Consider the following 19,268-nt stretch of genomic DNA (forward strand, 5'->3'; position numbering starts at 1 on the left):
GTTAAAAGGAAATGAGTTTGCCTTTCAAAGGCCATGGCTCTACATCAACACCTGCTATTCAGATTTATATGAAAAACCTGAGTCTATGGGAGAAATAGAAACAGGAAATGCCTTACACTATTTTCCAAAGGCAGATAAGAAATAGAAATTAAAATTCTAGGGGATACAAATGAAGCACTTTGTCATCCAAGAAGAGCATACAACAGAAAGTCGGCCGCCTTTCTCAGTAGTTTGCATTTAAGCTTAGGATTATCTAGGTGATTTCTTGGTTCTCCTTGTCCTTGAGCCTGGGTAGGTCCAATCAACATGGTGGTTACAGTGGTTTCCATCCCATAGTAGGGAATGAGTGTTGGATTGCGGCCCGAAAGTTACCTTTGGAAAAAGCCCCATGAAGTTTATTCAGCATATTGAATTTATTGGATAGTCATTAGCCCAGTAGCTCCTGCAAGATGTGATTATATGAACAGATTTCTTTGAGTTCCATCAGTTCCTTTAGGAATATAAATTTTATGTGTGTGTGTGTGTGTGTACACCAGATGCATATACACATACACATACATATACATATACATATACATATACATATACATATACATATACATATACATATACATATACATATACATATACATATACATATGAGGTCTGACAGTTACGTTCACCAACCTGCTACAACGATGTTGCTAATCCTTTTTTGATATCGGACAGATTATTCATTGTGAATTTGTACCAACTAGACAAACAGTTAACCGAGTTTACTATTTGGAAGTGCTGAAAAGGCTACGTGAAAAAGTTAGACGACCTGAACTTTTCGCCAGCAATTCATGGCTCTTGCATCACGACAATGCACCAGCTCACACAGCACTGTCTGTGAGGGAGTTTTTAGCCAGTAAACAAATAACTGTACTGGCACACCCTCCCTACTCATCTGATCAGGCCCCCAGTTACTTCTTTCTTTAGCCAAAGATAAAGGAACTGTTGAAAGGAAGACATTTTGATGACATTCAGGACATCAAGGGTAATACAACAACAGAACTGATGGCCACTCCAGAAAAAGAGTTCCAAAATTGCTTTGAAGGGTGGACTAGGCACCGGCATTGGTGCATAGCTTCCCAAGGGGAGTACTTCGAAGGTGACCATAGTGATATTCAGCAATGAGGCATGTAGCACTTTTTCTAGGATGAAGTTGCGAACTTAATTGTCAGGCCACGTGTGTGTGTTTGTGTGTGTGTGTGTGTGTGTGTGTGTGTGCGTGTGTGTCTGAACCAAGAATATACAGCAACACTAAGAGACAGCCTCTTAAAACAAAACAAAACAAAATAAAAAGGAGCATAATTTAAAAACTGACCAAAATACTAGTACATTGGTTTTCAACCATGGCTGCTCATTAGACTCACCAGGCTCTTTAAAATTACCAAAGCCAAGGCCCTACTTCTAGAAAATTTTATTTAATTTGTATTCAGTGGGACCCACGACATAGTATTCTTTACATAATCTCCCCAATAATTCTATATGCAGCTAGGGATGAGAGCCGCTATACTAGAAAGTGAGGCATGGTATCTAAAAGATAGGCTCTTTTATCTAAAAGAGAGGCTCTAAGAGTCACTAGGATGATATTTTATATGCACACTCGAATCCCTAATTCCTAGTTAAGATTTTAATAACAATAAGAGGATGGAATATTCCCTACTGGCAACATTTATTATAGATTTTGAAGTCCACTTATAAAGTAGTTTGGAACCATTGTTCATTGCTGGTGAAAATGTAAATTGGTGCAACTTCTTAGGAAAAATGACAGTATCTATTAAAACTAAATGTAAAGATATTCTACTACCAAACAATTCTACTCCTGGGTATACACCAAACAGAAATGAGTGCTTTTTTCACCAAAGATGTGTTCAAGAGTGTACATGGGAGCTTTATTCTTCAAAATCAAAATTGAAAATAACTCAAATATCCATCCACAATAAAACGGATAAACAATTGTACATTTATAGAATAGAATATTATACAGCAATGAAAAAGAATAAACTACATACAACAACGTGAATTAATTTTACAAACTTAATGTTGAATGAAAGAAGCCAGACAAAAAAGAATATTTGCTGTATGATTCCATTTATCTGATGGCTTGCATAAGGCAAAACTAATCCATGGTGATAAAGGTCATAATGATGGAAAGGTGTTGACTGGGAGTGGACACAGGAATCTTTTAGGGTACAAGAAATGTTCATACCTTCATCTAGTGGTTCCACAGTTATCTATTCATAAATTAAAAACGTATCAAAGCTATAAACTTAAGACTTGTGTGCTTTACTCTATGTGAATTAAAATAAAAAAATTCAATTACAAAATTTAAAAATCAGGTGTAGCAAAGACTTCTGTTTTATGTATTATCTACAAGTTCACTTATTCTCTTTACTAAAAGCATATCCTAATAGTGGATGGGGGGAGGGGGGTTCACACAGTGTGAGGGATATAAATGAGAAACGTCTAAGTTTTGCTTTGTCTTGTGCACCTGAAACTAATAAAATAAAATAAAATAAATAAAATAAAAATTTTAAAAAAAGTAAAATAAAATAAAAAGAATTTTTAAATAGAAAAAAAAAAAAAAGCATATCCTAGATTTTTCCACCAAAACTAATACCAGGTAAAAGATATATTGCGGGCCGGCCCGGTGGCTCAGGCGATTAGAGCTCCATGCTCCTAACTCCGAAGGCTGCTGGTTCGATTCCCACATGGGCCAGTGGGCTCTCAACCACAAGGTTGCCAGTTTGATTCCTTCAGTCCCGCAAGGGATGGTGGGCAGCGCCCCCTGCAACTAAGATTGAACACGGCACCTTGAGCTGAGCTGTCGCTGAGCTCCCGGATGGCTCAGATGGTTGGAGTGTGTCCTCTCAACCACAAGGTTGCCGGTTCGACTCCCGCAAGGGATGGTGGGCTGTGCCCCCTGCAACTAGCAACGGCCACTGGACCTGGAGCTGAGCTGCGCCCTCCACAACTAAGACTGAAAGGACAACAACTTGACTTGGAAAAAAGTCCTGGAAGTACACACTGTTCCCCAATAAAGACCTGTTCCCCTTCCCCAATAAAATCTTTAAAAAAAAAAAAAAAGATATATTGCTATTTGTCTTCAATGAAAGCACTTTGTTCGCACACCAGTATTAGCTGAGAGAAGTGGCTTTGGTCGTGACACAGTGTCACGAGATTGTTAAGACAGAAGCACCCAGATCAGAATAGTGGGAGACATTAGAAATTGTCTAATCATTTTGCTCATTTCCCTGCTACACACTTTCCTATAATTTATACCTGGCTAATTAAGAAGATCAAATAAAAAACATTATCTTAAAGAAGAGTGTATATTGCAGAAGAGTATCAATCACATTTGAAGTTTTTGGTGACCTAAAATATTCTAAGGCAAGAATTACTAGCACTAGCAATCAGATTTTCTGAATTAGAAAAACAGGAAAAAGAAAATAACCTATTGGACAAATTAATACTAATTTGGCAGGTGAGTCCTCACACCCCTTGTCTATACTATTCCACTTTTCAATTATCAAGATTTTTGTTTTGTTTTATGGGGGGACTTAGAGGGGAAGAGGGAAGGGGGAAGGGCATGAGTATATATTGGCAAAAAATGTTTTATGACAAAGCAAACCAATCAATCAATATTTGTTATCTGACAGAAGAAAACATTCTAAGAAGCACTAAAAAGTATAATATGCACTCCCTCGACTCCTCGGTTTAATCTTCCAGGAAAGAAATAAAAATGTTACAACTGAAATAAACAAAGATTCACATAGTCATAAAAAAAATTTTTAAACAACTAAAATAGTATATTAATACCAAATAGGTGATATAGACTAATGCCAAGAATTCAAACCCAGGTAACATCATTTCAGAACCAAAGAGAGGAGCAGAAATTCCAGACTAGAAGAAAAGCTCCAACAAAGGCACGAAGGGTAGAAAATCACAAACTTAGTCCAGGGTTATTATAGGAGATAAGTGAAAATTAACATTAAAAAGATAGAACAATGGATGATCAAGCTGGAAGAAACCTTAGCAGTTATTAAATCCAAATTCCTAATTTTGCAAATGTTGTGACACACCCAAGGTCAATTACGGCAGAGCCAAGGCAAGAACAGGTCCCTAAACTTCAACTTCTGGGCTCAAGGCTCCAAGGTTTAGGTATTAGGGAGTCATTGAGAGTTTATGGGCAGGGAACAGAGAGGGTCGGCACAGTACTTTCAGAAATTTAACCTAACAGTGGTGTGGGGACCCTTGAAGAATAAAGACAGGAAAACCAGGTAGAAGGTAATTACAACAGACTGGTCATCAGGTATTCAGGACGTGACTAGGGTGAAACAGAAGAAAAGAGAACATGGGGTAATCTGAGTGAGCATGGAACACAATGATCAGGAGACTCCTGGGTAAAGGGATGACCAGGATGAGGATAAGACCGTGAAGAGGGAAAAGGGAATCCTACAGAGGAACTCATTTTGAGAGGAAATAATATGCATGCTCAACATACTGTTTAGCATATAGTAAGATTTTTGCCAATATCTGTCAAGTGAACACGTTGTGTTTTTATGTATTGAGTGTGAGTTAAAGACAGGAAAGGATCTCAAAAAGGAAATATCCAGAGACAGAAGTATGAGGCTGGAGCTTGGGAGAAAACTCAAGTGGGAAAGAAGTATCTCAAAATCTTTGCTATAGATTTTATTCTGAGTATAGTAGTGAAAATGCATCTCTAACAAGGAAGAGATAAGAGAAGAAGAAAAATGAAGAGCAGGAGGAGGGGAAAAGTGGAGAGAGAAGAATGGAGGGTTAAAAACAATGGCTGGGAAATGCAATAGGAGGAAGCAGAACAAATACAGTAACCTGAGAAAGAAGGTCAGGAGAATAGGCATTCACTTCAGGAAAAGCACTTCATCTTGTTTGATCCTCTTGACAATGCCATGCAGAAGACAAGGCCAATATCATCATTCGCACTTAGAAATCAGCAAGCTGAAGCTTAGAGGGGCTGAGCGGATAGCAGCATTTCCATACACAGGCTATGCCATCAGCTGCCGCAGAAAACACTCGGGTCTGGTCTGGACTCAAAGCCAAGTGCAGCACTCTGCCTCTGTGGCCTGTGGGAAGAAGGAAAGATAGTTCATGTTCCACATTGCAAGGGCTGGGGCTGAGGGCTGCGAAGCAACCTAAGGTGGGGGCCACGAATCCCATCCCAGAATAAAAGGCTTCTCTGAAACCTGCCAGGTTCAGAGCTGGCATTCCCACTGAGCCTTTGGTGTTGTGAACACCAGTCAGGGCAGACTCTGGGCAACATCACAGGGAGGCCAAGCTTTTGCTTCAGTTTCCCCTTCAGGGCACTTCCCCCTTCTATTAGTTTCCTGCGGCTTCCATAACAAACCACCACAAACTGCATGGCTTCAGACAACACAAATTTATTCTCTCACAGTTCTGGTGACCAAAAGTCCAAAATCAAGGAGTCAACAGGGCTGGCTCCCTCTGTAGGCTCCAGGAGATATTCTGCTCCTTGCCTCTTCTAGCTTCCGGCAGCTGTTGGCTGTCCTTGATTTGTGGCGACATCACTCCAGTCTCTGCCTCTGTGGTAACATTGCCTCCTCTTCAGTGTGTCTGTTCTCCTTTGTGTGTCTCTTAGGAGGACACTTGTCATTGGATTTTGAGCCCATCTGGATAATCTAGGATCATCTCATTTCAAGATCCCAACTTAATTACATCTGCAAAGACCCTTTTTCCAAATAAGGTCACATTCACAGGTTCCAGGGTTTTGGCATGGATATCTTCTGGGAGACCATTTTTTAGACCTTCACACCCCTCATGCCCCTTACTGTTATTAGTTCTATCTTGTCTAGTCCACCAACACCCAGGAATTGCTGTGCTCCTGCCACCTACCTCATCCCTCTTCTTATTCTCTCCAAAAAATTATCCCCTCAGCACCTATATTTCAAGAAACTTTTCAAATAAACTGATGCAGCTTAATGGAAAAGGACCCCAAAATCTCTCCTACAAAGCATACGTAAGTCTTTACAGACTTCTGGAGACAGAAGGAGACTTCTTTCTGTTATCTAATTGATCATTCCTCAAAGAACATTCTGTTGAACAAGTTCTCTATGAGGTTAATAGAAATTAAAAATGGTATAGATATGTAATGCTTCTAAATGAAATCTGAGAAAGAAAAGTCTATTCAATTAATATTATAGGTGATAAATATGCTTTCATTCTTTATTACAATGTGGTAAGATGAAGAGGAAGGAAGAAAACAGGAAAAAAAATAACAGAGGGGAAAAAAAGCCCAAATCTTTTCCAAAGCAGACTTTGAAAAATCCTTGACTTAAAAAAATAGATAGCTACATCCAGAACTTGTTAGGAAAATGGCATTTGGATTGGAAGCAAAGGCATTCTTGAAATTCTTTTCAATGACAATCTTAACTTACTAGATAGTGGAAAATGTCATCTTTATCTCTAGACAAAGGTCCTCTTTCAGGATTCACATCACCAAGTTCCAAGTTCTAAAACTGTCATTGAAAGCATTGAAAGTTTTCTTTTCTCATTTATAGTCCTAAATGAGACCACGTATTTACGCATGTGCTGTGGACTGATAAAACCATATCAAAGGCCAGATCTCACTTACAAGTTGGAAAGTTAGCTACTTCTGTTTCATAAGTTATCTTTATTCTGTAGCCAGGTGGAAGAGACCTCTTAACTGAAATTTTCCTCCAGAGAATCATGACTGTGGTTAACAGGGTGACACTTAGTACTAAGTTGTGACCATAATTTACAATATCTTTTTTCCAAACCTTTTTACCACAACCTACAGTCAAAACTACATTTTATGTAGTGGCCCCATGAATAGGCACGTATATGCACTGATAACTATCACAAAATTTCATAAAATAATACCTACTTTGTCATTGTTTCCATTCTATACTATTCTATTTCATTTTTTTTAATGCTGATCTTGACTCATTCCATCCATGATCCAATAGGTCACAGACCCCCCAGTTTGAAAGACCCAGCTTTCAGTCACCAGGGTATATGTCAAGACAGTCTTGACCCACAATGGAAACAGTGATTCACAGTGAAAAACACATGGAAGTTAAATAGTTCAGTAGTCCCATGCCATATGGCAGTGCTCCCTGAAGTGTGTTCATGGAACAAGTACCTCAAGATGATCCTATACAAAAGATTTCCCAAATATATTTGGGAAACACTGAATGCTATAACCTCCTCTTGGAGATTCACAGTACACATAGTAATATGGCAAAGATTTTCAGATGTCCTTAGGAAGGAAAAACCATTCTGTGTAACACAAAATTTCCAAATTTATCTGACCACATGATGAGTGTTTGTATAACAACCATCCTGCTAAACACTTTTGGGACATACTGTATATAGAAGAAACTATGTTAGAGATGAAAATTAGTGTCTAAAAATTCAAAAGTAACTACATCTTCTCTAATCGTAAACTTTTTAAGAGAAGGAGAAATGGTTAATGTTCCTTTGGAATTCTGTCTAATATCAATGAAAAAAAGCATTTATAAGACATTAAAATTAAAGAACTTATAGCTTATTAAGACCAGAGAAACAAGGAAATATACCTGATAAGTTCATTCTTTATTCCAAGCATCAGCAAATTAATTCACGTATCTATCAGCTGCCCCCACCTAGCTAGCTAAAGGACCTACCTAGCTGTTGGAATTGTAATTTTGTAAAGATTTAGGTTTTAAGGCTTGGTTTAAAATATTTGTCTCAACTAAATGTCCAGTGAATTGCATAAGTTATGATGAAAATATGCAAAGGATCAATGCATGCTCCTCCTACATCCATGCCTGCCCACTGATGTGGCTCTGTCAAGAATTGCCTGTATTTTTTTTTTTTACCATACCATACAATATAACAGCGGAAGGATATAAAGTTCATTCTGAGGTTAACCAGAGGTTCAGCCAGGACGAACAGCAGAAGCAGGAAGTCTTTCTGTTGAGGGGCTTGTGTTGTTGCCAAATAACATTCTCAGAATCTCCAAAGAGAGTCATGGTATTATTACTACCTAACATTGGATACATTTGGTTTGCATCTTATCTCCTCCCACAAAAGTGTAGGCTCCATGAGGGCAAGGATATTATCTGTCTTATGCATCTGTGTATCCCCAGCACCCCAAAAAGTGCCTGGCACATAACAGAAGCTTAATAAACAAATTCCAGGGATTGGCCAGGAGACAAGGTTGAATGGAGAGAAGACGATAGGCTATGTAATCAGAGCTCTGCAAGAGATTGGATGCCCGTGCTCTGTTCCTTCATCAACGACCACTTCTGTCTCCCCTTTTCCCAGGGCTGGGTAGAAGATACCTACTTATCCCGGGGCCCCGTTAGCACTCCAGGTTACACCCAAGAGGATTTAAGAACCTGGAGGACGAGACTTGTGTCATGGTCCGCATTATAGGGTCTTGCTCTCAAGAAGTACCCAATAAAAGTTTGTAAAAGTACGCTGAGAAATCACAGCAGTTTGCCTTGAAAGGGCAGAGGCTCACCAGACCCTCATGCTCTTTCGCAGCCTCCCCATGATGTAGAGCAAAGTCTCAGCCTTTCACATTTCTTCATCTCCCACACATTCCAGCACTGCTGGTTCTTCTTCAGAATAAGGTAAGATAAGTTATGATGCTAACGACAGAGTTCAAAAACACAGTTCAAAACTGTCCACAATCATCACTGCATCATCTATACACATACGCCACAAGGAGAAGATATGACAATTATACGTGATGAACAATCCTAGTCCAGTTTGGAAACACTCATCTACACCCTCCCCGAAGTGCGGTGGGTATAGGCCTCTTTCCTTGGATGAAATACATACTTCAAAGAACCCAAAAGAGAAAATCTTTCACTCCGGGCTTTGCCCACCAATGACAGCTCACTTGGCTATAGGTATATGGCATTTTACTCACTCATTTACTTACCAAAAAATCCACCTGACCTGGCCAGAGCAGGACAAGCCCACATAGTCACATCATTCTTAGGCGCACCCTGGCCAGTTGCAATCTCCTTTGTTTTAGGTAGCCAGATTAGTGAACAAATCTGTCATCATGACCGAAAAAAAACACATAATTATGGCAGTTTCTGATTTATTATGAATATACTTTAAACTGATTCTAAGCAGAATACTCTGTCCACATACATCCTTCAGTCTAGCTGGGATTACGGTGTTAGGCGATTACATTAGTTCTAGGGAAGTTTATCCCAAGGCAACAATGGACTAAATATAGAAATAGGTTTAGGTGCAGTGAACCTATGAATTGAAGTGGACTATGATTATGGTCCAAGAATAGACAGACTGCTATCAACTTTCACCATCAAAGCAATGCTGATGGGACATGCAAAAAAAAAAAAAAAGAAGGGACATGCAAAAAAAAAAAACTGCACATGTTAAATTAATTTTCAACTCGCAGAAGAAGGTTTTACAAAAAGAAACTTTCAGCAAATGAAATCCCTATGGATTCAGCAGGTACAGAGCGGTGTGTCTGCATCCTGTGCTTTATCATAAATTATTTTCACAAGATTCTAGATCAGAATGAAGGTGACTTCCAGAGGAGACGTTTACCTGTGAGTTTGTGCTTGGGGTCTGGATGCTCTGCCCACTATTTATGTCTAAGATGTGTAAGTGTCCATCCTGCATTCCTCCTCCAACAGCAAGGATGCCAGCCTGCCAGGGACACCAATCCATGGCCTTTAAAGTTCCAAATAATCACACAGACAGGTCAGCCTTGGAGAAGGTTAACTCGTGAATGTGATGCACCCAGGTAAGCAAAAATTCCAGAGGTCTGCACCCATGGCAGCTGTCCTGGACCTCTTATCCAAGGACAGGAACAACTGCACTCTCCAGAGATTACTTCTCAGAAACTAGAAATCACCTATGAGGTGTCATCCTCAAATTTTGATAACAATTGTAAATATTTTCAACATAAAAAAATCACACAATAGTTAAGTTTGGAAAACTGCATTAACACATTTTATGGGGCAAAAATCTGCTGCTGGAGTGGTTCACGTGTGCCCTAGAATCTGGTTATGAAATGCAGCCTTTCTCTGGTTTGTCTACCTATGTCTTTAGGTCCTAGGTCAGAGAAGAGAATAGAAGAAGACAAAAGAGAGTTATGCCTGATTGCTCACAACTCAAAAGATTTCATGCATTATAACTCCTAATATATTTCAGAAAATAAAATTGCCTTTTTATATTTATAAATTATTATAGTTAATTCTGAAAAATAGGATTTAGTATGACACACTTATATTGATAATTGAAATGATTGGTAACAATAATTTTAAATAACATTTTAACAAATATTTTAGTTATATTTATATATCCTTATAAATCATCCTGGTAACTATTCTCATTATTGCATATTATCTTCTATATGTAAAAAAGTATTTTTAAAGTATCAAACATAATGCATGAACTAGTTTATTTTTCTGCTGTTTTCACTTATATAAATGTTTTCCATGTTTAACATATTTTTCATAATTATCATTTTAATAATCCCATAATATTCCATAATGTTATTATACCCTAATAAATTTTTGTTCTAATTCTGGAGTCAGGTTGCTTTTTTTTCATTTGATTTGGTTTGTTTTGCGTTGGATTAGGTTGAATTTTTTGGAGAGGGGTAGATTTTTTGTTTTGTTTTTCGTGTTTTGTTTTTATTGTTTGCTTTTGTAAAGAATACTATAATAAATATATTCGGGCATATGTCTTTTGTTTCTGACAAATTATTTTTTAGTAAATTGCAAGCTTCAGAAGTTTTCCATATAGTTGCAACTTTTTACAACACCCACGTCAAACGAAGACACTAATTTCATCCTAAGGTAAAGGTTCTTAGAGTTAAATTTTTTTTTTTAAATGGCAGCGAATATTTTATTCCATGACCCTTCAGATTGGGTTTATGCTATGTTATTTTTTTTATATAATTTATTTTTTAAATTTATTGGGGTGACAATTGTTAGTAAAATTACATAGATTTCAGGTGTACAATTCTATATTACATCATCTATAAATCCCATTGTGTGTTCACCACCCAGAGTCAGTTCTCCTTCCATCACCATATATTTGACCCCCCTTACCCTCATCTCCCACCCCCCAACCCCCTTACCCTCTGGTAACCACTAAACTACTGTCTGTGTCTATGAGTTTCTGTTTCTCATTTGTTTGTCTTATTCATTTGTTGTTTTTGGTTTATATACCACATATCAGTGAAATCACATGGTTCTCTGCTTTTTCTGTCTGACTTATTTCGCTCAGCACTACACTCTCAATAGAGTTAAAATTTAAAATTTCCAATCCCACACGCAATTCTAGAAATTTGCCCATTTCCCTGTATTAATAGGTAGAATCTCATTTCCCTCCCTTTGAATCTGGGCTTTGAGAAAACATCTGTGACACCAAAGGAAGAAAAGTATGGATTTTTTTTTTATTAGAAATAAGAATTTTAAGTACAGAGAGATAAGAAAGTATTATGCAGAGCATGGCGGAGGTTATTCTGTAGCACCCTTCCTCCTTGTAGCAACAGGTCTCCTTACTTGGATGTGAGCTCATGACCCAGGCCTGGTCGGTCAGTGTGCCCACCTCTCTGGCTGCAATTATCAATTGAGAGATGAGCACGTGACCAAAGCCAGACCAGAGTCCTGCCTAGGACTTTTCTACCAGACTTATAAGAAACAATTGTTTCTTCTCCAACTTCCATCTGAGAGAATCTGAATCTGAAGCAGCCAAGAGCCATCTTGCCTACAAAATGGAGTCTGAATGATGAATGAAACTAACCAGAGACAAGTAGATCAAAGCCAAAGAGACAGGACCCTAATGACATTATTTAAGGCCCTAGACCCAGCCAATATTTGAAACAGCTGTATGTACCCAGGACTTCTCGGTGACATAAGAAAATACATTTACATTTTGCTTATATTCAAACTTGACTTTGGTTTCTGTTAGTTACAACCAAACAATATGACACACGTGGAGTAAAAATAGAGTTGTGTTTCAGGAGAGGGATGGCAAAATCCAAAACAAATTCTAGGGGAAGAAAAATCTCAAAGCATTGGTGTAATGGCTTTGTTTTCATGTGTGAAGGATGCCCAGTGGTCTCTGAGATAAGGGACACCTAGAAAACTACCAGATGTCTTACCTTGACTGCTGTGGGTTGGGGTATGACTTTTATTGGTTGACTTTGTGCACGCACACCTGGATCCTGGGGCCAGATAGTCAGCAGTCCGTCACTACAGCCACTGGAAAGCAGCCTGCCATCTGGTGACCACTTCAGAGCACATACAGCTTGCTTGTGGTGAAGTGTTCCAACGTGATGCTGCGCTACCCGAACATCATGATGATACACGTGGCCCAGTCTTGACCCACTGCACAGAGGTAAAGGGGCAGAATTATGACAGAAAACTTGAGCCCTATTGCTACATAAGCATTTGAAAACATGAAGGAAAGAATTATTTGAACTATTGAAAGACCTCTTAGGACAGATTCAAAACCAGGTAGACATTCCTTGGGTTAATAAAGATGGACTATACTATCTGAGTGATTCTTTTCAACAATGAAATAGATTTTTCTGGCAGAGTTTCAGATCTGAATACTGAGAAGATATCCTTTGATAGATTTCTCTAATGGCTTTAATATGATGCAGACAACCATGGAAAACAGATTTACAAGGTTACCAGATTTTCCCAGATTTATGCGCTGGACCTAGGAAATATTACTTTTCTGGAATTCAGAATATTTCACATAATCTCAACGAAATGGTTTTAGTGTATATTAATATATTTATATATAGTATAGTAAAACAGTATATATATGTTATAGTAAAATGTTAACCATAGAAATTTATTTCCTTTTTCTTTTATTTTATAGATTCACTATTAATTTTGCTACTGCTAATACTCTAAAAAGAGTATAAAACTATCTGAATGTCCCAGCCAACTGTAATATGATTAAAAATCAGTGGATAATGTCTCTACTCACTCTCCGTGATTTGGATCCAAACAATGATAAAGATCCTATCACTTTAAAAACTAATACACTCTTTCTGGACTAATCTTATTTTCCTCCAAGGAGCAAGTAAGTTACTGCCTATCATTTTTTTTCTGAAATTTCTCAAAAGTCCAGAATCATATTTTTAAAAACTATACAGGCACAACATTGAATAGCATTCTGATGAACAATATGGGTTCTGCAGCCAGACCACCTAGGTTCAAAGCCTAATTCTTCCCTTTGTACTAACCGGAGGACCTCAGGCTAGTGTCTTAGTTTACTCACCAGAAAAACTAGGGAGGTGGATAAAAAAAAAAATACTTTATAGTTTTATTGCAGGAATTAAAACACAATTATGGACATAGAGTATATAGCACTGTGCCTGGCATCAAAATGTTAACTGCTATTATTATAAGAAAGGATCTGTTCATATTTCTCATTGATAATGAAACTAAACTTAAACAATGCAGACTGTAAAAGGAACCTGAGATAGAACTAACCTGCTTGCAACAACTTCTCAGTGTAAATATTTAGGAATTTTTAGGGCGTTTTGCTTAAATGGTTTTAAGGTTAGCCTATAATCACAAGGTACGAATATTTCAAATTTATAGCTGAGCTACTTAAAGAAATTATAAAAGGCTTTGGAATTTATTTAATTTAAATCTACTTTAAGAAATACAGTATGAAGACAAATGGCTATTATTAAAAGCAATGTATATATATAGACCAATTATATAGGATCACAGGGACCAGTCACCTAACTTTTCTGGTTAAAAAGAAGCAGTTAGACTAAATCAAAAGTTCTCAAAAGTGATGTAGCATTAGTATCATTTAGGACATTAGAAAGACGAATTATCAGCACACTGTCAGACCTACTGAATCCAAAATTACTGGAGAGCAACAAGCTGTGTTTTAAGGAGCGCTCCAGTGATTCTGATGCAGGCTCAAGTTTGAGGACCACTGACCTGGTCAATCTATGCGGTTCCTTCCAGCTCTAACTTCTGGGGTCTATGCCCCAGAAAGCTTAACGTATTCCAAATTATTGATACCAATAGTAATAAAGCCTTGACTTCAACGAAATATCCCTCTAATAGGTACTACTAGTACAAAGAATCTCTTTACTTAAATGGAGTTACACATTTTATCTGAGCAATTTAGTGAAGCATGAACCTCAAATTCCAGGTCTAGCACATGATGTATGCACGTAGCCACCACGGTAAGTGTGGCCACTGGACCACTTACATCACCAGAAGACTTGAACACCTGAGAGGGTAGGATCGTATCTGATACTAAGTAATGTCCTGTTCAATTTTATTTTGGTTTGGCTTTGGTTTTAAATTTTATAGTTCTATTCACTCAGCCTCCATAATCAATTGGGGATACAAATATAATTGTTTCCAATAAGATGCCTCTTACCTGCTGAGTATACAGTGATTCCAGCTCAGAGCCGCAACTACTGACAAATGACCAAGCATATTTCTCAGCTGCTTTTTAGTTACCACATCCCATAACTGAAAAAACGAACAAGCAGAGTTATATAGCATTGACATTTTCACAGCCCACTATCTTCTCAGGGGCCTGATAGTCAATTAATGTTGATAGAGCCAGTTTTTGTACTAAGTGAAAGCTCAACACCTTTCAACCCTAGTCAGCAGTTCTCAATGTTGTCTGCATATTAGCATCACCTAGGAAGAGTGCTATGGATGCTATCAATTGTGATTCAATGGTAGGAGTAGAGCCTGAGCATATGGCATTTATTGTAAAGTTCACTGGGTGAATTCAATGGGTAGCCAAGGGTTGAGAATCACTATCACATGACTAGTTCCTTCTAATTTGTGGGAATTCCAAACCTGGAAATGCACCTACCATTACCAACAAATAAAATTTGGGTGTCTAGACACTTCCTAGAGACAGGAATTTTCTTTACTGCTAAGAAACTTCTTTCCTGCCAGCTACAAATGATATTCTGACCCACATGAAGAATGAGAATTTTGGTATAAGAAGAAATCATGGCATAGCCTTCATAATATCCAGTATCACTGCAAAGGTGTGAAAGCAGTAAGAGCCATCTGTGGCCCTCCAAAACCATCAAACGTGTGAGCAATATTGTTTCTATTATTGCTAATAAGCAATAGTAATAACGTGCATGAGAAATTAAATAGATTGATGGAAACTTGGTAAATCCCCAATTCAGAGAGCCTATCAGAAAAAAATTCACTCATTTTAAATAACTCTACTTCCGGTCATGGCTCGAGGTGAGAAAGGAGAATGGGAGGTTATCTTCTTCTCTTCAATGTCCTAAAACTGGGAATTCTACGAGCCCAACTTTAGTTTGAGAGAAAAGACTTTAAAAATGGGAAAAAATGAAAGAAAAAAAATGACAGAAAGATTGCTTGGAAAAACTAAGCAGAGTATCCCTGTGTCCTTATTAAATGTCATGAAGAAAAGAACCAGAGTGATATAGCCTCTTATTCCCCATAGCTTCAAGTACCACAACTAATCCAGTTTCTTTATTTTATATCAACCTGTGATTAAAAGTCGATCTTAGTTATCTAACAATTACACAGAGCACATTATGAGAAAGAAACAGCTGTCCAGTACTTGTACTTCTCCTTCGCTGGTGCCAACTGCCAGGCAGCTCCCCTCTTTTATCCAGGACACAGAAGATACATAGTTACTAGTGAGACTTAAGTCTATATTTTCAACCCCATTGTGGTTTTCCCCATTCCAGATGTATACAGAAGATCCCAGGGCTACAGCAACAAGATCTTGAGAATTCCAGTCTAGGATATTCAGATCTATAAAAAATGAATTTCAAATTAGGGTGATTAGATAGCCAAGTAAAAACATTTTCAAATAAACAACATTATTTATAGGTAGAGGTCAGTTGGAAAACAGAATCATGGATCCAAGCAGATCATTAGAAGTTCAAAACTGAAAATGTCCTGGAAAACTCCAAAGATCACTGAACTACTTACAGGCCTTAAAGCTCACTGTACCCCACAACTCATTATTTATATTCTACATTGGCATGTTGGTAGCAGTTCCATGTGGATTAGTCCTGGCTTCCCAACTAGATCACAAGTAGACACATAAGACCCAACAGGGCGATTTGACGGATCGGCTTTGTTCATGTTTAAAATATATGCATAAGAATAGGCCACCATTTGTACAGTTAATTCTAATACAGTAACACAAAATGTATATTTTTGTGTGCCCTACCAACACCACCAACACCCATTCCTGAACATGAGCACTGCACAAGGAAAAGCAAACTATATTAGCCATATTTGGATGCTACACCATTTGGACACGAGGCAAAGGCCCATCTGGTTCTCACAGAATCAAATTTCAAGTTTATGCCATAGCACAGGATATATTTTGTCATTTCAACTTTTCAATTCATGATATAAACAATAACTTACAGTAGTCATTTCGAAGACCAGTAAGATGAATCTTCACCTCTGGTTGGAGGATAGAATAGTTTATATCACTGAACCTTTTAACATGGAAGGATTCATCTCCGACTCCATCTCTGCAGCCTACCAGAAACAAACAGTTCTATACATCTCTATGATCCTGGAAACATCATATTCATACTTGAAGGTAATAAGAAACAAGGAAGTGAAAAAAAAAGTGGTCATCATGGTAAAAATGAATTACAAATTGCAGGGGGAGGAAAGAAAACAAAAAGGACTTAATTTAAATATTTTTTTAAAAAATATTCAATGGCATTGTCTAATAAAAGCATATGCATGCTAGATCTAAATGTAATGACAGATCTTGTGGGGCGCACACAGGGACACTATATCATGCTTTGAACAATCGTATGTATACTGTCACTTGAGATTTTAAAACCAAAGAAAATTTTGTATATCCCTATGTCTATCACATCAACAATTACCTGGCAGACCTAAGCCCTCCTCTGAGTCTTTGTCAATAAATATTTGTTGATTCATTGACTTTGGCTCTTTTTCTCACTGTTTCTGTACCAGAGCACATAGGGTTATGTCTGGCTAGTTTTATCTAGGACTACCTGCGGTCAGGATCATATCTTGTGCTCAGTTTTAATGCTCATCAAAGACTCCACTAAGTCTAAACCACAGGCCACTATCTTTTCATCTCTCCGACCACTTGGCTTACGATCAAACGGAGAACGTCATGTTCAACAGGAACTGAGCCCACCCAGGTTATTGTGGTCTCTATGACCACATGGCTTCTGATAGAAGCATGAGACCTTCACAGTGTTATACCAAGAAGCCAGGTTATTGTTCATAGCCTCAGTGTTAGCTATGAAAACCTGCAGTTGTGGGCAGAACTGCAAGGTTACAAGAAATTATCAAGCACTGTTAATAAAGGTTTTTTAAAAATCAAGTACAAACCTCCAGTTATAAAATTAAAAGGTCATAAGAATGTAATATGCAGCATGTGACTATAGTTAATAACACTGTATTGCATATTTAAAGCTTGCTAAGAGGGTAGATCTTAAAAGTTCTCATTAATACCCCCCAAAATGAAATATTTTGGTATAAATCTAATAAAACATGTACGATATCTGTATAAAGAAAACTACAAAACTCTAGTTAAAGAAATCAAAGAAAACCTAAATAAATTGAGAGATATTCCATGTGCATGATAAGAAGATTCAATATTATTAAGATATCAGTTCTTTCCAACTTGATTTGTAGCTTCAATGTAATCCTAGCAAGTAATTTTGTGGATACTGACAAACTGATTCTAAAGTTTATATGTGGGGGGGAAGTCCCAGAATAGTCAACACAATATTAAAGGAGAAAAACCAAGTTGAAGGACTAACACTATCTGACTTTAAGACTTACTGAAAACTATAGTTATGTCTTATTAGGGGGACCACTTCAGGGATGGTGCAGATGCCTGATTACTGCACTGTACACCTGAAGCTGAAGCTGAATAATAATTAATGTCAACTATAAATATATATATATATGGACAGAGCCCCAGAAACCAGTTTCCAGGCTCTCGGCCTCACATAGAAAGGTGCTGGCTCAGGTAGTAAATGGCCATCAACTGTGATTGGAAGGCCATCAGCTGTGGCTAGTTGGCCATCAGCTGTAACCAGTGAGCCATTGGCCACTAATATAACTGCTGTGGCTACGCTAGCAAGAAAATGGGGGCTAGCAAGAAGATGGTGGCTGGGCTAGCAAGCGCGGATTGCAGTTAGCACAGCGGAGTGCGGGTTGCAGATTGCAGAGAAGTGGACAGCAAGTTGCACACAGTGTGGCTCCTACTTCCTGTGTCTCCAACCCAGCTGCCAGCGAGAGTATAGTGGTATGACTCCCCTACCTATGGCTCCGTGGGTGTTCCTTTTTGGCCTCACTATATCCTATGTTCTTATGTGGGGAGCGGGACCAGAGACCCCACAGGCTGTCCCGCATGACACATGGCGTAGTCAGCAGGATCCCCTGCATGACATATATATATATATATATATATATATATATATATATATATATATATATATACACACACAAGAAGTAGAGTACAGCATAAAGAATAGAGACAGTGGAAATGTAACAACTGGATGCAATATCAGAGGGGTAGGAGATTCGGGGAAGAAGGTTATCACTTTGTGCGGGGTATAAATGTCTAACTATTACATTGTTTTGTACACCTGAAACTAATAATAATAATAAATTAAAATTAAAAAGCTATAGTTATCAAGACACTGTGGTATTGGCAAAAGAATAGACAAATAGATCAATGGAACAGAATAAAGAGCCCAGAAATAGACCCACAAATATAATCAACCAATCTTTGACAAAGGAACAAAGGCAAAGCAATGGAGAAAATTTGGTCTTTTCAACAAGTGGTGCTGGAACAACTAGACATCCACATATAAAAACAAATGAATCTAGACACAGAGCTTATACACTTCTCAAAAATTAACTCAAAATGGATCATGGACTAGAAGTAAAACACAAAACTATAAAACTCCTAAAAAATAACATAGGAGAAATATCTACATGACCTCACGTTTGGCAATAACTTTTTAGATAGGACACCACAGGCACAACCCATGAAAAAAATAACTGATAACCTAGACTTCATTAAAATTAGAAACATCAGCTCTGCAAAACACAATGTCAAGAGAATGAGAAAATAAGCCACAGACTGGGAAAAGCATTTGCAGAAGACATATGTGATAAAGGACTGTTATCTAAAATATACAAAAAACTCTTAAAACTGAA

At 37.8% G+C, this 19,268-nt stretch overlaps 1 protein-coding gene across 1 annotated transcript in view; it reads right to left on the reverse strand.

Moving 5' to 3' along the window:
- Positions 1–2,643: 2,643 nt before the first annotated feature.
- The window catches only part of CDC20B (cell division cycle 20B), a 44,371-nt gene continuing 27,746 nt past the window's right edge, over positions 2,644–19,268 (reverse strand). Inside the window, exons 6-12 of the mRNA XM_019743105.3 lie at positions 16,467–16,583; positions 15,643–15,839; positions 14,458–14,552; positions 12,194–12,419; positions 9,622–9,747; positions 8,981–9,098; positions 2,644–5,132 (exon numbers count right to left, since the gene is read on the reverse strand). Coding sequence (XP_019598664.3) covers positions 4,993–5,132; positions 8,981–9,098; positions 9,622–9,747; positions 12,194–12,419; positions 14,458–14,552; positions 15,643–15,839; positions 16,467–16,583 — 1,019 coding nt within the window. The 3' untranslated portion in view covers positions 2,644–4,992. The remainder of the gene's footprint in view (positions 5,133–8,980; positions 9,099–9,621; positions 9,748–12,193; positions 12,420–14,457; positions 14,553–15,642; positions 15,840–16,466; positions 16,584–19,268) is intronic.

This window comes from Rhinolophus sinicus, chromosome 3, assembly GCF_057876585.1.
Source record: "Rhinolophus sinicus isolate RSI-liver-muscle chromosome 3, RSI-T2T, whole genome shotgun sequence".
NCBI classification, from domain to species: Eukaryota; Metazoa; Chordata; class Mammalia; order Chiroptera; family Rhinolophidae; genus Rhinolophus; species Rhinolophus sinicus.